The following is a 21,486-nucleotide window of genomic DNA, read 5'->3' on the forward strand; positions in this document are numbered from 1 at the left end:
AGAGTGTTATATGGAAAACTAAGGAATGTTACCCATGTTGGTAACTAATGTAGTTGGTACTACTGTATTTTACTGTGGACTGTAAACCATTAATCCCACAATATAAAAAAGAATTGCTGGTCAATATAAATTTTAGTTTGGGTGTTGTTATGATGATGATGACAGTGATTTACATATTTATTTTTACCAGAACATTGCTCAGCTCTGGCTGGTGGGGTTGTCAGGGATTAAACCTAAGAACTCAGAGCTTCAAGCATGAAGGTTTGTTGAGACCCACTGGTACTGTTGCCCTAATAAGTGCACATTTAACAAGAACATGGGCTAGGCGGTGGTGCACCTGGTTGAGCACACATGTTATAGTGCTCAAGGACCTGGATTCGAACCCCTGGTCCCCACCTGCAGGGGGAAAGCTTTGCGAGTGGTGAAGCAGGGCTTCATGTGTCTCTCTGTCTCTCTCCCTCTCTATCTCCCCCTTTCTTCTTGATTTCTGGCCAAGAACTTTACTAGTGTATTTTATTGAACTACTTTGCAGAAAAGTTCTGCCCCTTTTCTGTCTGAACAGAAGTGAATGTTTGTTGCTTCAACACTTACTCATATCCCTTACGACCACTGATTTTCTTTTAGATAAATGGTGAGAACACAGAGAGAACTGTGTTCTCTCTTCTCTCCATAGAGAGGGAGAGAGAAGGAGACACACCAAAGATCCACTCCACCATGCACGATATTCTTCCCCACCCCTGAAGGTGCTCCCACGTGGTGGCCCCCACACTTGAACTCAGTCAGGTCCTTGTGCATCAAAGCCTCCTTGAATGTAGTAGAGGCCATGCTTGAACCTAGGCTGCACACACGGCAATTCAACCAAGGGAACTATTTCACCAGTCCAGGGATATTGATTTTCAATTTGGCTTCTTTTTTTCTTTCTCTTTTTTTCCCCCTCCAAAGGTTATTGCTGTGGCCATTTTTTCTTTCTTTCTTTCTTTTCTTTTCTTTTTTTTTTTTTTTTTGTTTTGATAGGACAGAGAAATTGAGAGGGGAGGGAAAGATAGAGAGGGAGAGAGAAAAACAGACCTGTTCCACCACTCATGAAGCAACCCGCCTGCAGGTGGGGAACCAGGACTCGAACTGGGATCCTTGCGCTGGTCCGTGTGCTTCGTACTATGAGCACTTAACCCCGTGTGCCACCGCCTGGCTCCTCAATTTGGCTTCTGTGATTGCTAGCTAGGGCTGTAGACTCTCTCCCGACACAGGTTCTCTTCTATACTTCCCAGCCTGGTGGGCTCCTGGCTGTGCCCATGCCCTCCTCACTCTCTGCATCTTCCTCTTGGGGACTTCTGTTGTCTCAGTGCTCAGCATCCAGACCCTGGAAATGGGGATCCACTGGATGCTGGGTCCTGAGCACAGAATGGACATGTGGCCCGAGCTCTGACATTCCTCCTTGGATCCTCTAGGCTCCTCATGACCTCTACACACCTGGCTTTCAGGGTGTCAGGGTGGTTTCTCTTGCTGGCCACCCAGAACCCTGCTGCAACCTGCTACTGGCCAACCCTGTGGAGGGCACTCTTGAGGCCCGCCCCAGGCTCCCATCACACACCGCGCAGAGCCTGCGGGTGGCCAGGCTTGAAGTAGTCCACATTCAGGCCCGTGGTCTTGTAGATGTGTTTCAGCTCCAGCATGTCCTCTCGGTTCTGGTACCACTCCTTTATCTCTAGGACGTCAGTCCCTGTGGGGCCCAAAGGTACTCAGTGCAGCCAGGGCAGCTTCCCTGCAGCCCTGTGCTCCACTGTTCCCGACAGAGCAAGGCTTCAAGTAATGTGGTGCAGGGAGCCCAGGCCACCTTCCCGCCTTACACTCCAGGTCGGCATAAGTGGTGAGGCGGGACACCAGGCCATTATTGTTGAGGTATGGGGCCCACTTCTCCAGCTTCGCCTTCCGGTACTGAATCACCTTCTTCCCGTTGGGGCAGCGGGTCTCGAAGGCTGAAGGGATACCGGGTGAGATGACAGGGTGAGAGGGGTCTACTTCCCTGCAAAGCTCCTCCAGGGGGACAGAGAACCAGCTATACAGAGGCATTCTTCTGCTGCCAGGGGAGCCCACCTAGTGTGCCTTGGAGCCTGACATGCTGCTTGGTCTTAATGCCAGGCTTTCACCTGTGCTAGTTTCCTTGCTGGAAGCACATCCCCTCCTGTTTTGCTGAGAAGACATCTTCATTATCATTTTATTTATTGCCACCAGTGTTGTCACTGGTGCCTGCATGACTCTACAGATCCCAGTGTGTGTGTGTGTGTGTGTGTGTGTGTGTGTTTGTGATAGATGGTGAGAGACAAAAGAGGAGAGACAGAGAGATACCTGCAGCACTGCTCCACCACTCATGGAGCTCCCTCTACAGGTGGGAACTGGGGGCTTGAACCCAGGTCTTCGCACTTAATACCATGTGTGCTCAGCTGGATGAGCTACCACCCAGCAGTCCCTTGGGCTGACTTCTGATCTCCTCAAAACTCAGCTGACTCCTCCTGAAAGCCCTGTCTATCCACAAACCCCTAGCGGCCTGGGATTAGGCTGGGCACTTTACCCTGGCTTTCTGTGATGCCCTCTTGAGGCCTTCACATTCTGTGGGGATGGCCTGTGTCCTTCCAGTGGGTCTAGGCATTTTGGGACCCCATTCCTCAGCAGCTAGCAGAGGCTGACCGGGGCACGAGAGTTATATCTGCCTGCTTCCTCTGCCTGCCCCCCCTTTCCCTGTGACATACAGAGACTGTGCATGGCCTTCCTGGTCAGTGAGAGGACAATGTGCCCTGATCCTTGGTCTTCTGCACCCTCTCATGCTTCATTGAACTTTTGCCTGTACTCCAGATTGGTGACAGGCCCTTGGCAGAACTGTGTGTGTGTGTGTGTGTGTGTGTGTGTGCATGCACACCTGCAAGGGCACACTAGGGGGAGAGAATGATAGGGCAGAAAGTAGGAGGAGGGGAGGAAGTGAGGCATGGATTGGGCAGCCCCTGCCACAGACCTCCACAGAGGCCTGAGATCAGGCTCAGGAGTGGACTTGAACCCGCACATACCTTCCGGGGAGATCTCTATCTGCTCCACCCACGAGGCCGGCATGTCAAAGCTCTTGTCCTCATCCTCCTTGCCCTGTGGGAAGGGGAAGGTGGTAAACTGGGTTGGTGCCACTGGGGGGTTCTGGTTGGAGCCCTGCAGGGTCAAGCCAGGGCTGTGAGAAGTTCTGACTCAATATGACGTAAGATAGAGTGGGAGAAGAGGAGTTCTGGCTCAGACCTCCACACGGCACCCTGCCTGGCCCAGACAGCAGCACCCCAAGCCTCAACAGCAGAGGCACTGGGAACAGCCACAGATTTCCTGTTAAGAGAGGGGTTTCTGGGTGCTAGCAGTGGTTCCCTGGTAAGGCGCACACATTCATGCATAAGGACCCAGGTTCAATCCCTTGGTTGCCACCTGCAGGGGAGAAACTTCACAAGTGGTGAAGCAGTGCTATAGGTGTCTCTCTTTCTCTCTCCCTCTCCCTCTCCCCTTTTTCTCTCAACTTCTTTTCTTTTTCTTTCTTTCCTTTTTTTTTTTTTTTTTTTTTTTTTGCCTCCAGGGTTCTTGCTGGGGCTTGGTTCTTGCACTACCAACCCACTGCTCCTGGAGGCCATTTTCTCTATTTTGTTGCCCTTGCTGTTATTATTATTATTAAAGCTATTGCTGTTGTTGTTGGATAGGACAGAAAGAAATGGAGAGAGGAGGGGAAAACAGAGGCGGGGGGAGAAAGACAGACACTTGCAGACCTGCTTCACTACTTGTGAAGTGACCCCCCCTGCAGTTCGGGAGCCAGGGGCTCAAACCAGAGCCTCGAACTGGGATCCTTGCACCAGTCCTTATGCTTTGCGCAATGTGCACTTAACCTGCAGCACTACCTCCCGGCCCCCTTCTCTCAATTTCTGTCGCTATATAAAAAAAAAAAAAAGATGGGAGAGGAGGGAATGGCCACTAGGAGCAAGAGATTCATTGTGTAGGCACCGAGCTTCAGCTATAATCTTGGTGGCAAATCAAACAAAATAAATAAAAAGAGGGGTTTCTGGAATCAGTTGGCACCAAGCCCCACCCTTCCTCCAACCCAGCTAGAAGCTGCTGTGCAAGTCTCTGTTTCCTAACTACACATCAGAGGGTTCTTTAATTCCACGTTGGAGGATAAGGGACAGAATGTACTTGAAAGGGTGAGGGCACTGTTTATCTCTGTCTGCTATTGCGTTTCTCTCCAGCCCTATTTTCCTTATCTATAAAGTAGGACCTGGTCTACACCAATGGCGCTCTAGCTCAGCAACCACTAAAAGGTAGGTAAATTGTTCCAAGTTGAAAACGTTTCTTCTACATAGCTCAGACCCTATACCTGCTCATATCACATTGACTGGCCAGGTCTTATAACCAGCAGGGGGTGCCAGTGTCCCACGATATATGCACAGGGACACACTGAGGTCTCCAGAGAGGACCAAGGGCTGCCATTTCTGGGCATGTCTACACTGCTGTACCCACACACTGTACCACCGGGCTGGCTTTATTCTCAAGCAGCCCCAGGAGGTGAAACAAAACAGCTACTAGGAGACCAGACTATCAAATCCCAGGTTCAAACCTTAGTTCTGTCACTCGCTGGCTGTGCAAACTGGGGTCAGTTGCTTCACTCTTTGGTTGTAAGTCTTGCTAGTTATAAGATGGGGCAGTGATAACCATGGATAATGATATGGAAAGCTGCCTTACCAACAGAGATTAGTCTGTGTTAAGCACCACTGTTAGGGTCATAAGAGTCTTCCTATCATAGGCTGACGTCTCCCCTATTGTTTAGCCCCCATTACCTCAGAATGGGACAATATGGAGGATAGGGTCTTCTTTTTTTAATCTCTCTCTCTGCCCTCCCCCCTTTTCCCAACCAATGTATTACTCAGCTCTGGCTTATGATGGTGCTAGAGATTGAACCCAGGGCCTCAGAGCCTCAGGCATGAGAGACTGTTTTGTAAAAACCACCATGCTGTTTCTGGGCCTGGGACTGATTGAGTGACTGACTGTGATTATTTTTATGGCTTCAGGGCTTCATATATGCATGATCCCAATGCTACTAGGCTAACATTTTCAATTTTTTAAATTTTAGATGAAGAGAGAGAGGAAAGAGGACAAGGAGGAGGAGGAAGGAGAGGCACCACAGCACTGATCCAACCCCCAGTGTGTGGATCTTACCCTGGTGCAGTACACTGAGCTGGGGCTCAAACTCTGGTCTTCTTGCGTGGTCAGGTGTGTGCTCTGATGGGTAGGCCAGATCCCAACCCCAAGATAGGGTCTTTAAAGAGGTAAAGGATTTAAAGTGAGATCTTTAGTGGCATCTAGTCCAACATGACTGGAGTCCTTGGAAGAAGAAGCATTCAGGACTGGGAAGGGGGCTGTCCATGTGGACACACAGGAGAAAGTGGCCAAGGAGGGAGGCCTCGGAATAAAGCAGCCCTGCTCTCCAGCTTCAAGCCTTCAAGCTTCAAGCCTTCAGGACTGTGAGGAAGCAGCTTTCTGCTGTGGATGCCCCTCAGTGGGAAGGGATGGATGGTGATGTTCCTGGGAGACAAGCACTATCTGTCATCACCATGAGTGCAAGTCACTCAGCTGCCCCTTCCCACCAGCTCAAAAGCTGGATGTTATCTGTGACGAGGACATTGGCCCATAGCAATACAGCCCTGTAGCCAAGGCCCCTGGGCTCCTGGGCTCTGTCACAGGGCCTGGTGAAGACAGCCTGGAAGGGTCTGACTGGATGATGACTTGGGGAAGGGCCATTAGAAGGGGCAGTGGGGGGCTGGGTGGTGGTATACCCAGCAGAGTGCGCACATCACCATGCACAAGGACCCAGGTTCAAGCCCCTGATCTCCACCTATAAGGGGGTAGCTTCATGAGTGGTGAGGTTGTGCTACAAGTCCCTATCTGTCTGTCTGTCTGTCTGTCTATCTATCTATCTACTTATCTATCTATCTGCCTGTCTTTCTATCTCCCCCTTCTCAATTTCTGTCTCTGTTGAAATGGATAAAAAAGGGAGAAAAAAGGTAGCCACCAGGAATGGTGGATTCATCATGCAGGCATCAGCCCCAGTGATAACCCTGGTGACAATTTAAAACAAACAAACAAACAAGAAGGGGAGTGACAGGAAAGGCAGTGTGTGGTGGGTGTGTGTGTGGGAGGGTCATGCGGGCAGGTCTGGACATGAAGAGAAGCCGTCCTTGGGGGCTTGCTCCCCTCACCCAAGGAGCATGGGGTGGATCTGTGTGTGGCCTGAACTTGAGGCCTAGCCCCCTGTATCACACTGGAGTCAGGGTGGGATGCTCTGGGCAGATAATTGGAGACCTGTTTGAGCCTTGGTGTACCCAGCTATGTGACTGGCTTGTCTATGCTGAGCCCTACCCCCATATACACATAGGTGGGGGCATCTGCCAGGCCAGCCTGAGGCAGCACAACATGTGAGGTGCCCCTTCCACTCACCAGGTTTTCTATATCATCCTCATCGTTCATCCCTTCATCTTCCTCCTCCTCGACCATCGACAGGTGTGGCTTATCTGTGCCCAGTAGCATGTATTCCCACCTCACAGGGTCTCCCAGGTCAAAGACCATGTCCTGATGGGGGAGGGGGTCAGCCAAGTGCACTCCAAAGCCCCCAAAGCCCCCACAGCCCCCACTGGGTGGTATGGGAAATCGCCTTGCCTGGCAGAGGGCGCCCATACCCAGCGCCCATACCCAGCTGAGTATCAGCAGGGCAGGGAGGTAAGGAGGCAGCTCCAGGCAGCCTCGAAGTGGCTCCCTCCACTCTCACTGCAGCGTAAACACAGAGCCGCCAGGAGATGGCTCACTCTTCAAGCACACACTTTACTAGGTGTGAAGACCTGGGTTCGAGCCCCCAGATACCACATAGGAACACCAACATGGGGGAAATTTCCTGAGTGTTGGAGCAGCAGTGTGGTGTCTTTCCTCTCTCTCTCTCTCTCTCTCTCTCTCTCTCTCTCTATATATATATATATATATATATATATATATATATATATATACTTTATTTTATTTTAATGGAGGCAGAGAGAAAGAAAAGGCCCGAAAAAAGGCCACAGCCCTGAAGTTTCCTTCAATGCAGTACAGGGAACTGAACTCAAGCCTGGGTCACACACATGGCAAAGATCACTATCCAAGTGAGCTATTCCACCAGGCCTCTCCTCTATCGAAAAACAAACAAGGGCTAGGGAGATCACATAATGATTATACAACAGACTTTCATGCCTGAGGCTTCTAGGTCCCAGGTTCAATCTCTCATACCACCATAAGCCAGAGTAAAAAAAAAAAAAAAAAAAATCCAAGGAAACAAAAGCCTGGAAGTGGGGCTAGAACTCCCTCCTTGTTGCATAACGGAGTAGTAGCCTGCTCTCCTGGGTCACCTGCTCCCCCTCCACATGCCCTGGGGCCTGGCCTGACACCTTGCAGCAGTTCCAGCAGTCCTGCATGTTGACCCAGTAGTTCTTGTGGTTCCAGATGCTTTCGATGCCCAGGAAGTGCTCATCTTGGGTGCTGTAGCTGTGTGCCGTGAATGGGTCGATGAAGAAGGTCTCAGGCACCTCACGCTTCCCCGACAGCACCAGGACCCAGGAGTGTACCCGCAGGCCGTGTAGAGGGTCGAAGTTTCCCTTATCCCCATCCTGCACAGGGGGCAGGTGCATGGAAGGGGCGTCAGGGGCTGAAGAGCAGCCAGGGAGCCTTGCATGCTGCCAGCTGCAGGGAGGCTGGGTGGCAGCCCTGAGGACCTCATTGCACCTCTCAGTCCTCTCCTTGTCACTGGAAAGGGTGTCTGATCACCTCCGTGGCTCATGGACCTGCCATTTGGAGCCTGGGTGTACTTGGGATTCACTGGGTTTCTTGGGTGAGACTCCACCCAAAGAAAAGGCCACCCTCTGGGACAAAGGTGACTAGATCATAGTTATGATTTTTATTTTAGGGCCTGAACCAGAAGAACTAAGTAACTACAACATGGGGGGGGGGAGCTTAGAAAAAAAAGGAAGAGAAGAGGGCAGGAGGGAATGCAGATGGTAGGAGAAGAGATGGAAGGATAGATAGAGGAAAGGACAGATGGAAGGATACATGGAGGGAAGGAGAGATAGGATGGATAGAAGGAATAGAGATGAAAGGATGGACGGAGGGAGAGATAGAAGGATAAATGAAGGGAAGGAAGATGGAGGGAAGGAAAGAAGTGGAAGAATGGTTGGAGGGAGGATCAGGCAGAAGGTTGGGGAAGCGGAGTGACAGAAAATATATGCAGTTGCATCTCCAGAGCCTGGAATGAGATGAACATCAGAGGGTCCAACATAAACTGTCTCACCCCAGCATTAGCGGTCTCTGGTTCTAGGAATCTCTCTCTCTCCAGAGGCTGACTAGCACCCATGGGAGCTTTCCACATGACCTGGCGTGTGTGTGTGTGTGTGTGTGTGTGTGTGTGTGTGTGTGTGTGCGCTGGCGTGTGTGTGTGCATGTGTGTGTGCGTGTGCGTGTGTGTGTGTGTGTGTGTGTGTTAGGGAGTGTTGTTGAGAAGAGGGTAGAGGGTAGAGGAGAGGACTTTGACCTGAGGCCTTACACTCTTATTCCTCCCATGACTTGAACCTGTTGCCCTGCTTCTAGGAACTGCCTGACCCCACCCCCACCCCCCACCCACATGCTGAGCTCTGGGTTGAGGCTGGAGAGGGGCCTGAGGCAGGCAGGGACAGGCCGGGCAGGGGAGCAGGGGACACATCACCTGGTCAAAACGTGAAAAAGTACCACCAGCAGCTGCAAAGGAGCTCATGGGGAAGCCTGAATTCTAAACACCTCATCTAAGTTTTGTCAGTTCCCCAATTGAAATTGCAGGCTTGGCCACCATTAAGGAATTTCAGCCTGTGGGCTGGGGAAACAGCATAATGGTTATGCAAATAACTTCCATGCCTGAGGCTCCCAGGCTCCTAGGTTCCAGGTTTGAGTTCTAGTACCACCGTAAGCCAGCGCTGAGCAATGCTCTGATAAAAAGAAATAATAAATTAAGATATTAATAATAAGGGGCCAGGTGGTGGTGCACCTGGTTGAGCGCACATGTTACACTGCACAAGGACCCAGGTTCGAGCCCCTGGCCCCCACCTGCCGGGGGAAAGCTTCACAAGTGGTGAAACAGTGCTGCAGGTGTCTCTTTGTCTCTCTCCCTCTCTATCACCCCCTTCCCTCTCAATTTCTGACTGTCTCTATCCAGCAAATAAATAAATATTTTAAAATTAAAATATATATTAATAATAATAAATAAAAATAAAAGAAACTTCAGTCTGATCTGGTGACCTCTGGTATGAGGGTGTACCTTACCAAATCACTTTCCAGGCAGCCAGACTCAGAGAGGATCATTCTCGGCTCCAATTTTGACTCTTTCCGGAATGTTTGAAAGACTTCAAGTAAAACCAAAATGTCCATTGTCTCGGGATATGGACAGTTGTCAGCAAGGACCCAATTCCCCACAGTCTCTAAGTGCAAACACTGAGAGAATCCCTTCCTTGTCGGAATGTTTGTGAACAGGTAACGGCTCATACACACTGTTCTTTCTTGCCAATACTTGGTGGAAATAAGTTTTCCTTTCTCTCTGTGTAGGCCAATATAAATTCCCTACCCCTGTAGTGTGTGTGTGTGTGTGTGTGTGTGTGTGTGTGTGTGTGTATTCAGTCCACAGACCAACCTGCAGGAGTTCAGGACCCCCAGACAACTGAAATTGCTGCTTTTTGCCTCCTAGAGTCAACTTCCCCTTACCTTCTTTTCCCTGTATTCAATCCTGTGCTCCCAGCACCCCAACAACAGGCACATACAACCTAGAGATGCCACTGCTCACCTCTCTTTCTGAAATAGCCCCCTCTCTATGGGGAATCTTATTTTCTTTTGCCCCTAAATAAATGTTTCCTTTCTTATATCTGTGGGCTTCTCCTTGGATCCTTCTCTCAGCACAGAAACCAGAGAGCCCAGCAAGCCAGCGGGCCACAGACCCACCATGAGGCGCTCCTCTTCCTCCTTTTGCCGCTTCTCCTCTTCAGCCTTCTTCTGCTCCCGCTTCTTCTCCTCCTGCTCCTGCTCGAACTTGCTGTTCAAGTCCCTGGGGGGTTTGATGGCATACTTTTTCGGGGCTGTCTTTTCCTTCTCCACAACCACCTGTCAAGCAGTGAGAGAAGAAGGCTCATGGTCACCATTCCAGAACCCCAAACTCCCAACCCCCAGACCTGGGGACCCCTCTGACAGCTCCTCACGGAGCCTACAAACTAACTGGACCCAGATGCAGAGTCTCTTCTGAAGCTCATGGCCTTGAATAGGTCCTACCATACCCATGTCCCCTGGGGTGAAGACTATCATATAGAGAGAGACCTTCTCCCCAAGCTCACTCTAAGAAGTAAAGATAGGGAAATGCCCAGATAAGGAGAGATTTCCCTCCCTTTCCTTTCTTTTCTTTTATTTATTTTTCTATTATATTATTATTATTATTATTATTATTATTATTAGCAGCAGCAGCAGCAGCAGCAGCAGCAGTAGCAGCAGTAGTAGTAGTATATTACAAGAGCACTGCTCAACTCTGGCTTATGGTACTTGAACCCGAGACCTCAGAGCCTCTGGTATGAGAAGCTTTCACATAACCACTATGCTATCTCCCCTGCCCTTCCCTCCTCTTCCTTTCCTCTACCCATACTACTTTTCACATGGGTCTGATCTAGAAATTTTCAGGAGCTGAGGTGTTTTTTTTTTCATTATTTATTTATTTATTTATGAGAAAGATAGGATGAGAGAGAAAGAACTAGACATCACTCTGGTACCTGTGCTGCCAGGGATTGAGCTTGGGACCTCATGGTTGAGAATCCAGTGCTTTATCCACTGCACCACCTCCTGGACCACTGAGCTGGGTTTTCTTTTCTTTTTTTTAATTATATTATTGTTATTTTAATTTCTCTATTGGGGGATTGGTGGTTTACAGTTGACAGCAAAACACAATAGTTCATACATGCATAACATTTCTCAGCTTTCCACATAACAATTCAACCCCCACTAGGTCCTCCTCTGCCATCATATCCCAGGACCTGGACCCTTCCCCCTACCCACCCTAATTGTCTTTTGATATCTGCTGGTTAAGAGCTCCAGAACAGGGAGTTGGGCAGTAGTGCAGTGGGTTAAGCGCACATGGTGCAAAGCGCAATGACCAGCATAAGGATCCCAGTTGGAGCCCCTGGCTCCCCACCTGCAGGGGAGTCACTTCACAGGTGGTGAAGCAGGTCTGCAGGTGTCTATCTTTCTCTCCCCCTCTCTGTCTTCCCCTCCTGTCTCTGTTTCTCTCTGTCCTATCTAACAACAATGACATCAATAACTACAACAATGAAACAACAAGGGCAACAAAAGAGAATAAGTAAATATTTTTAAAAAGACCTTCAGAATGACTAGAGACCACTGAAAACACAATAAACACACTTCAGTGAATTTTAGGGATGGCAAATCATCTCTTCCTGTTTGGAGAATCACCATCCTACAAGCAGAGAATACTTTTCACCAGCTGCATTAATCTCAGGGCTCTGTGATCAAAGTGAAGCCCACATGAATGTCTGCAGCTCAGGGCTGGGGATCCAGGGACCCATCCTTACTGCCTGGTGAACAGGCTGGTGGGTGAGCAACTGGGGGTGCCCAGGGAGAGAGGCAAGAAAGGCAGTGGGGAGATACAGGCCCACTTCCCCAAGGAAGAACAAAGCAAAAGCACCACCACTGCTTTGGGTCCTAGAGCCTGCATGCTCGTGCCCAGGCTCCTTCACAAAGCCTGCTCATTTCTAATCCAAAGGACTTCCACAGATGGAGGACACGGAGGCCTTTCCTCTCCTGCCCATTGGTTTGGCTGTTCCTCCTACTAGTGCTGTGTGGTGGATATTAAAGTCCCTATTCCACAGACAAGTGGGTAGACATGAAAATGGAAGGTGAGATAACAGGGCCAAAGTCACACAGATGGCAAGTGAGGACCTGGGGGCCTTTTCCTGTTTGACTGAAAACTGTGGAAACTTATTATTTTCCCCTCTCACATAACTAATACCCTCTGCTTGGCCGTCTCTAGACATTCTTCTTGCCACCAAGTGTGTGTTCTCTAAATATATATATATATATATATATTCTCCTTCCTTACTAAAGCAAACTCTTGTATACAAAGCCTTCCTATAAGGCATAGAAAAACCAGCTCCTGAAGAAATCATGTTAAGTGAGATAAGTCAGAACAGAGGATGAATATGGGATGATCTCACTCAAGGACAGAAGTTGAAAAACAAGATCGGAAGGAAAAACACAAAGCAGAACTTGGACTGGAGTCAGTGTATTGCAATACACAGTACACAGGGTAAACTTGGAAGAATTCACCTTAAGATACTGGCCATGTGGGAGTCAGGCTGTAGCGCAGAGGGTTAAGCGCAGGTGGTGCAAAGCACAAGGACCAGAGTAAGAATCCCTGTTCGGTTCGAGCCCTGGCTCCCCACCTGCAGGGGAGTCGCTTCACAGGAGGTGAAGCAGGTCTGCAGGTGTCTATCTTTCTCTCCTCCTCTCTGTCTTCCCCTCCTCTCTCCATTTCTCTCTGCCCTATCCAACAACGATGACAACAATAATAACTACAACAATAAAACAATAAGGGCAACAAAAGGGAATAAATAAATAAAATAAATATTTAAGAAAAAAGATACAGGCCATGTAACATTCACCAAATCACTCCTTAGGAACATAGTAGCCAACACTCAGCTATGAAAATGGGGAAGGGGCAGCCAGTTTAGAGAATCAGACTATGTGTCTTAAGGCACTGAGAACAGAAGCCAGCAAGGTTGTTCAGTGCTTAGCTCCTACTTGCATGTCTGAGTTCCCAGATTTAATCCCCTGCATTGTATATGTCAGGACAGATTTCTGGTCTCTCCTACATAAAATAAATAAATATGAGCCGGGGTGGTGGCACACCTGGTTGAGTGCCCATGTTACAATGTGCAAAGACCTGGGTTCAAGCCCCAGATACCCACTTGCAGGAGGGAAGACTTTGTAAGCAGTGAAGCAGTGCTACAGTTCTGTCTGTCTCCCATCTATCTGTCTGTCTATCTATCTATCTATCTATCTATCTATCTATCTATCTATTTTTCTATCTATCATCTATCTTCTCCTTCCCTCTCTATCTCTCTGTCTTGATCATATAGCTAAATAAATAAATATAAAAAATAAATGTATCTCTTTTTAAAAGACACTGACTGACCAGCAGGACTGTTATGCATGGCCCAACTCTGAGTCTGGTCCCCACGTGGAGGAACCTTCTATGCTGTAGTCTCCATCTCTCTCTCTCTTTCTCTCTCTCGTTCTCCCTGTCTTTATCTGGAACAGTCAGCCCTGAGCAGTGGAATCCTGATGGTGATCAATAATAGTGGACACTGAGAACAGGAAAGTTCCCAGGAGGCTCAAATAGGAACTCCCACTCTGCTGAAGGACCATTCATGTGTAGCAGCAGCTGTGTGAGCAGAGCCAGGGACGCAGCCCGCCATACCTCCTCAGTCTTGGTGGTGAGTGGGCACACTTCCCTCGTCAGGTCCATGTAGCACAGGTCCTTGGAACCATAGCCACTGACGCAGTAGGCGTCATAGCCAGCGCCCAGCAGCATGGAGCAAAGCAGCGTGCTGAAGTCAAAGCAGTTCCCCTTCTGGTGCTTGAGCACCGTGGTGGAGGAGTACAGGTACAGGGGCTGACCATGGCAGGAGAAGCTGTGTTCACCACCAGGGGGCCAGTGTGCAGGTGTGACCCCCCCCCCCGCCCCCAGCGGGCCTCTCACTCTGTGTCCAGAGAGAGCCATCTACATTGGCTTACAAGTTTAAGTGTTTGTGGGCTTCCTGATAGAATCAGCTCACTGGGGGCTGCAGAACCTTCCCTTGCCATCTGTCTTCTCCATCCCTTCCTCATCCTCCCTTTCTCAGGCCTCTACCCCCCTACCACCACCACCCCCCAGCCTTTCACTCTGAAGAAGAAGAAATTGAGCTAGTTTGAAGTCTAGAAATGGTTCTGAGAACCACGCCCTCCCCCCACATACCCCCCTATCCCTATCCCAGTCCTATCTTTCTTCCTAACACTGCAAAAAAAAAAAAAAAAAGAGAGAGAGAGAGAGAGAGAGACCTCTGGAGGCAGCAGAGGTTGAGGTGGAAACCAATTGTCCAGGCTTCCTGTGTGACCTCAGACTGGTGGTGGTCACTCTCTGGGCCCTGCTCTTCATTCTCTGAGAGACTCAACCTCTCTCTGTGTTCTAACCCCAAATGAACCTCATTCTCCCCCACATGCCTGGATTCATGTCTTGGAGCTCCTGACAAGGGGAAGGGGGTGTAGTCTGGGCTGGACTCACCGGTTTGAGGGGATCAGGCAGGGGCTCCATGGAGAGGAAATCAGAGACGAACTGGGCACAGGTGTCCCAGTTGTAGAGCTCAGGGTAGGGCATCAGCGTGGGCCGGATCGTTGTGCTCACGAACTTCTGCAGAGGCAGAGGTCCCAGGCCTGGGGTCACCCCACTTGGAAGGAGAGACCTCCTGGGAGGTCTAAGGGGCTGGCGACCCAGACACCTCTGGGCCATGGCCTCCCTCTCCGTATCTGGAAGAGTTGGAGTCTGGGCTCTCTCAAGAGCCTGAGTAAGGGACCAGGTGGTGGCGCAACTGGTTGAGCGCACATGTTACAATGTGCAAGGACCCAGGTTCAAGCCCCAGTCCCCACTGCAGGGGGAAAGCTTCACAAGTGGTGTAGCAGTGCTGCAGGTGTCTCTCTGTCTCTCACCTTCTCTATCTCTCCCTTCCCTCTCGATTTCTGTCTCTATTCAATTAATAAATAAAGATAATTAAAAAAATTTTAAAAAAAGAGCCTGAGTAAGCTGTGCCATCTCCCACCTGTGCCACCTCTGCCCTGCTCGATGCTGCCAATCTGGACATCGCTTCTCCAACCCCTTCAACATCCCATGACATGGGTGCCACCCATAGATGAGGAGATGCTCCAAGATATAGGTTCACGTTTATTGGTGGTGCTGGCTCTATCTGGCCCAGACCATTGCCCAGAGTGGGGGTCTATCATCACTCGAACTCCAAGGGCCACTCTGCTACCCTGAGGCCCATGGGCTGGGCCTCTAGGACCTCCCTGTGGATCCCAAGAAGGCCCCACCAAACACAGATCTTGTGGAGTCCCTACTGTGCATGTCCCAACCTGGCAGCCCCACTTATGGCCGTGGGACATGCAGGCCTGGAGAGGCCCAGATCAAGAGAGAGGCTGGAAGAATAGCTGACCTGGATAGTGAGCCTGCACTCCCAGACATATACCCCAGGTTAGAGACTGGCCCCCACTACCTTGGAAGAAGCTTTGGTCCTGTGGTATCTTTTAGCCCCTCTCTGTGTTTCAGTCTCTTTCTGTCTGAAAAAGTCAGCCCTGAATAGTGAATCCCTGGTTGTGACAAGAAAAAGAAAAAAAACAAAATAAAGAGAGAAAGGAAGGAAGGGAGGAAGGAAGGAAGGAAATAAAAGCAAAAAAGAGGGGGGTGGAGATCCACATGAGAATCTTTGAGTTTCAAACAATGGCAGATAATACAAATATTGAAAAATACCATGTGGGCCAAAGAATTACTCCTGAGCCATTCTGTCTGCAGATGGGGAAACTGAAGCCCAGAGAGACTTGGGGACATAGCCTGGGTTGTGAGAAAAAGGAAAGAGGCCAACACTTGGTTCCCAGGGAAATTCTGTCTCAGTCCTCTGTGCCCTGTGCTGAGCAGGGCCAGCCTCTGGGGCAGCCTCTTAAGCAGGAAGTGAAGTCTTCAGGCCACCGAAGACTGTGATGCATACGGAGCCTGTGCCCTTTGAGTCGATGCCTCCCCAGGACAAGCTCTGACCCAGGAGAGGTCTGAGTGATGGCCCAGCTGCCTGCCCTCCACCCCCTGACCCTTCTCCACCAGTCTCACAGGCACGTCACACTCGTTGAGCGGATGCAGGAAGAGGGGCACACGGTCAGGGCACAGGTGGCTGTACTGGCGGGAGAAGTTGTCTGCCACCTGCAGCAGCTGCTTCTCCTTGGGTGTGTTGCTCTGGTAGGCAAGGGGCAGCTTGGAGGTGTCACTGATGTCCTTGCTGTCCCTGTGCCCATGAGAGAGGTGGTGTTAGTCTAAGAGAGGTTGGGCCACAAGGACTCCCTAGAGCTGGCTGCCTTAGCTCCTTTGACTCCATGCCTGCCTCGTTGCAACCTCATAGTTACTCAGGAGAGAACCACAGCTCCTATTCAATTTCTCTTTCCTTCCTTCCTTCTTTCCTTCCTTCTTCCTTTCTTTCTTTGTTTCTTTTTCTTTCTTTCTTTCTTTCTTTCTTTTTCTTTCTTTCTTTCTTTTTTGTCACTAGGGGTTTGCTGGTCTAGGCAAATGCTTTCAGATAGCAACACACAGAGAACGGGAAGATAGAGACACATCAACACTGAAGCAACTTCCAGTGCTATAATACTGCCTGCCGTTGTCTCCCATGTGGGGTGCAGGCAGCTTGAACCTGCGTCGTGTGCATGGCAAAACAGGTGTCCTCCAAGGTGAGCTATCTCACAGGTGACCAGTGCTGTATGTATGTATGTATTTTCACAAAAAAGCACTGCTCAGTTCTGGCATAAGGTGGTGCTGGGGATTGAACCTGAGACCTTTGATGCCTCAGGCTTAAAAGTCTTTTTGCAGAACCATGATGTTAGTTCCCCAGTCCCAGCATATTTATTTTTTTATGAGAGAGACCACAGCATCATTCTTTCATTTCTATGATACTTTGTTTTCATCTTTCTTGGATTTTCTTTTTCTTTTTTTTTAATTTATTTTTTCCCTTTTGTTGCCCTTGTTGTTTTTCATTGTTGCTGTAGTTATTGTTGTTGTTATTGATGTTGTCATTGTTAGATAGGACAGAGAGAAATGGAGAGAGGAGGGGAAGACAGAGGGAGAGAGAAAGACAGACACCTGCAGACCTTCTTCACCACTTGTGAAGCGACTCCTCTGCAGGTGGGGAACTGGGGGCTCAAACCAGGATCCTTTCACCAGTCCCGGTCCTTGTGCTTCACGCCATGTGCGCTTAACCCGCTGTGCTACCACCTGACTCCCCTTTCTTTCTTTAAGAGGTAATTGTTTGGCCCCTTTGATCACTACACTACTTTATTATGTGCATGACCCAGGATCAAGCCTAGTCCCCACCACACTGAAGGAAGCTTTGTTGCTGTGAACTCTCTCTCTCTGTCGCTACCTGAAAAATGTTTGTTTATGAGAAAGAGGGAGAACAATGGCACATTTGATGCTAGGGATCAAACACAGGACCTCACGCTTGAGGGTTCAACACTATTCGCTTTGCCATCTCCTGGGCAACAATCTTTTGTATTTTTATGCAGTGCCAGAAATTGAAGCCAGGACCTCACATGTGCAACGGATGCCTCTACCACACACAGCTATGTCCCTGGCCCTGGCCTCCCACACCTGTGCTTTCAAACAGGCAGGGAAACTGAGGCACAGGAGGGAGAATGAGGGGTGGGACTAAGGGCTTAAGCTGATGGCCCATGCTCTTCTTCCCCTTCTCCCTCTGTGCCCTGCCTCTGTTTGCAGGGCCTGGGGCTATTCTTCCCACTCTTCCTACCCCTGTCTGGCTCTCTTTCTGGGGCTCCTGGCCCCAAGCACCCAGGCCCACACTCACAAGGGCATCTCGGGAACAGTTATATCAATGGCTGACAGCTTCCTTTCCAGGTCTTCGACCTCCTCCTGCGACAAGATGGCTTCCTCCTTCCGCACCTCCATTGACCTCGTCACCTTATCCCCCCTCTCAGCCCTCTCGGCCCGCTCTGCCGCCTCCTCTCGCTCGGCCTGCTCCTCCTCCTCCACTTTCTCCTTCAGAACTTCCATGCTGCTTCAGGATCTCCTGGCTGTCTGGAGAGATGTCTCTGTGGAAGGGATCAAGTGCTCAGAATAGCAACGTTAGACCAGGAAGGCATCACTTGGACCACCTAGGGCCCTGGCTCTGCCAACAGCCTGGTGGCTTATGCCACTTGGGTATGGAGACCACACGGCTAGTAGACATGAGGTACTTACAGTTTACTGAGCAACTACCGTGTACCAGGCCTGGTGCTGAGGGTTGGACAGAGATCATCTCATTCACTCTCCAGTGACACTCTGAGACCAGCATTACTAGGACGCCCACTTTGCAGTTGAGGAAATAGACACCCACACAGGTGAAGTTTGCTGCCTGAGGTCACATCTAGTGTGTGGCAGGGCTGGCAGCTGAAGCCATACACTTCTAGCTCCAACACCCACATACTAGTGATGGTGGTGGTGGCGGTGGGGGTGGTGGGGAGAAGATCTTAAAATAGATGGGGAGGTGGAAGTGTAAAGTAAGAAGTAGGATGTGGAGAAAGCATATTGTCAGCTGGCAGTAAGAGTCACAGGGGCTGGCACAGACACCAGCCCAGAGCCCATGGTCACGGGACACCTTCGTCAGATGCAGAGCTGGGTCAGACCTCACAATAACTCATTCTCCACACCAGGCAACTGTGCATTTTGGAGAGAGCAGTCCCACCTCAAATTTCTGGGTCCTGCCTTGAGGTCTAGGCTAGGAGTTGCTACTCCCCTCCCCACAGGCTATTATCCATACCCCAATTTCTGTATAAGTACCTCATGCTAATCGATTGTGCCACTGGAGCTCCATATACCCTAATTTCTAACAGCAACATCTGCCTCCTCCTCCAATTTCTAACAGCAACATCTGCCTCCTCCTCCAATTTCTAACAGCAACATCTGCCTCCTCCTCCTCCTCCCCAAAACACACACACCTCACCCACATCCCCCCCCCCCACACACACACACACACTCCCTACCTTCCTTGGAAGGACCAGGGATGAAATTCTCCTGTCAACAGTCTCCTTCCCCTTTGCTCCCTCCTCACCAAACTCAGGTCAGCCTGTACCATCTGTTGACCATCTCCATGGTAACAGCATTCTGAACTGAGGGTAGGAGCTAGAAGAAGAGGCTTATGGGAAATGTAGTCTTCTGTTAGTCACAGCAGACTACTGAAACCAGCTTATGGTGGTTAAAATCTCAGGCATGTTTTGGAGCCAACTGAAAAACACAGCTATTATTATAAACTATGAAAGTGCATATGTTGGACCATGGAGATAATTAATGGTTATGCAAGACTTTCATGCCTGAAGCCCCCAAATCCCAATTCAATCCACAGAACCAGCAGAGCTAAGCAATGCTTTAATGGGGGTGGGGAGAGCAGAGGTAGTAGCACAGTGGGTTAAGTGCACATGGTGCCAAGTGCAAAGACCAGCTCAAGGATCCCAATTGGAACTCCTGGCTTCCCACCTGCAGGGGGGTCGTTTCATAAGCAGTGAGGTAGGTTTGCAGGTGTCTATTCTTCTTTTCCCCTTCTCTCTTGATGTCTCTCTGTTCTATCCAACAACAACAGCAATAGCAACAACAATAATACTGACAAGAGCGATAAACAAGGGCAACAAAAAGGAAAAAAAAAAATAGCCTCTAGGAGCAGTGGACTCATAGTGCAGGCACCAAGTCCCAGCGAAAGCCCTGGAGGAAAAAAAAAAAAGTATGGGAGTCAGATGGTTGCACAGTGGGTTAAGCGCAAGTGGCGCTTACTGGAGTAAGGATCCCGGTTTGAGCCCCTGGCTCCCCACCTGCAGGGGAGTCGCTCCACAGGTGGTGAAGCAGGTCTGCAGGTGTGTATCTTTCTCTCCCCCTCTGTCTTCCCCTCCTCTCTCCATTTCTTTGTGCTATCTAACAACGATGACATCAATAACAACAATAAAAAACAAGGACAATAAAAGGAAAAATTTAAAAAAATTTAAAGTATATAAAAAGTATAAGTAAATAGATTATATTAAAAACAAGATACACAGCAGTAGTGCACAAGAACTGCCTATAAGAGGTCCTAGTTTCAGTGCCCTGAACCATAATATATTAGAGGTAAAATTTTCTCCACATTAACTTTAATATTTGGACTTTCAGTGCTCCAAGAGTCTATCTCCATCTGAAAGTTCAGGTAATTTTCTTTTTCAAGAAAATATTTGTTTACTAATTTACGAGAGAGGGAGAGAGAGAGAGAGAGAGAGAGGGAGAGAGAGAGAACCAGAGCATCACTCTGGCATATGTGATGCTGGAGATCAAACTCAGGACCTCATGCTTGAGAGTCCAACCTTTTGTCTACTGCACCACTTCCAACCTGCCCATTTTATTTTTCTTCACAGAAGAAGTCAGTTTTCCGACACTGTCATCAGGTCACTTATACCACTTGTATGCATTAAGTCCAGCAGATGTATCTGTATCTGCCTCTGGAGACTCCATTGTTCCATGTGCCACTGATCTTCACACCTGTCCTTGCACAGACCCCCATGCTGAATTTGCCACCCTGATTCTGTAATATCTTTATAGCTTCAAGTCAAATCTTTCTCCTATGTCCCTGTTCACTCAGGTTGACTTAGCTGTTTGAGCCCTGGAGGTCTTCATATAAATTTTAGAGTAAGTTTTTAGAACGTGTTTTAAAAAATCATTTGATCACTTGTGATCTTTCTTGGAACTAAACTGTATTTGTAGATTATATTGTTAAGATGTTTATCTTTTGATATTGATATCTATGTGGAAGTTCAGAGAAAGTGAATCTTATTTCCCCAACATTTGTTATACTGTAATGAGAAATACTAGTGAAGACATTAGGGTAGAACAGAGAGAATCAGGCAAGGAGCCATGGATGGGGGGTTCTCCCTGCTTCCCAGAGGCACCTGGGAAGGTCACAGTCGTAACAAACCCCGGCTTTATCATATTCATCCAGCTGAGTGGGCTAATATCTCATTTAATCCTTCCTCAGCCCTAGAAGGAAGCTAGTGCTGGCTCTGCTTTACAGGTTCAGGACAAAAAGGGTCGGCAGAATAGCCCACTTGAATAGTATGCAGCTTTGCCATGTGTGCGACCTGGATTCAGTCCTGGTACCACACTACAAGGAAGGAAGGTTCAGTGCTTTTCTCTCTCTCTCTCTCTCTCTCTCTCTCTCTCTCTCTCCTTCTCTTTCTCAAAAAAAAAAGTTCAGGATGAGCTGTGGAGATAGTATAATGGTTAAGCAAGACTTTCATTCCTGAGACTCCAAGGTCCGAAGTTTAATCCTCAGCACCACCATAAACAAGAACTAAACAGTGCTCTGGTCTCTCTCTTTGTGTGTATCTTTCTCTCTGAATCTTTTTCATTAAAAATAAAGTATCTATACATATATATAATATACACATATATAAACACAGACACGTATGTATGTGGAGAGAGAGAACGAGAGAGAGATAGTTCAGGGTGAGAGAAATTCATGGAGAGCAAGTGGCAGAGGTAGATGTGAACCAGGCAGGCTGGCCTCTGAGTCTGTGCTTTTAACCATGCTG

The 21,486-nt window shown here is 49.0% G+C and overlaps 1 protein-coding gene across 4 annotated transcripts in view; it reads right to left on the minus strand.

Annotated features, from left to right (window-relative positions):
* Positions 1–21,486, minus strand: part of DRC7 (dynein regulatory complex subunit 7) — a 30,941-nt gene that overhangs the window by 5,576 nt on the left and 3,879 nt on the right. Inside the window, exons 1-11 of one of the 4 annotated variants that reach the window (XM_060185478.1) lie at positions 18,925–20,168; positions 17,751–17,994; positions 16,013–16,184; positions 14,426–14,551; positions 13,583–13,777; positions 10,048–10,206; positions 7,482–7,700; positions 6,505–6,636; positions 3,060–3,132; positions 1,848–1,976; positions 1,592–1,720 (exon numbers count right to left, since the gene is read on the minus strand). In XM_060185478.1, the coding sequence (XP_060041461.1) occupies positions 1,592–1,720; positions 1,848–1,976; positions 3,060–3,132; positions 6,505–6,636; positions 7,482–7,700; positions 10,048–10,206; positions 13,583–13,777; positions 14,426–14,551; positions 16,013–16,184; positions 17,751–17,956 (1,540 nt within the window). In that variant the 5' untranslated portion in view covers positions 17,957–17,994; positions 18,925–20,168. Of the gene's footprint in view, positions 1–1,591; positions 1,721–1,847; positions 1,977–3,059; positions 3,133–6,504; positions 6,637–7,481; positions 7,701–10,047; positions 10,207–13,582; positions 13,778–14,425; positions 14,552–16,012; positions 16,185–17,750; positions 17,995–18,924; positions 20,169–21,486 lie in introns of those variants that run through there. The other 3 variants (XM_060185479.1, XM_060185480.1, XM_060185481.1) reach the window with 3 other exon arrangements.

The sequence above is a fragment of the Erinaceus europaeus genome, chromosome 2 (assembly GCF_950295315.1).
Source record: "Erinaceus europaeus chromosome 2, mEriEur2.1, whole genome shotgun sequence".
Classification (NCBI taxonomy): Eukaryota; Metazoa; Chordata; class Mammalia; order Eulipotyphla; family Erinaceidae; genus Erinaceus; species Erinaceus europaeus.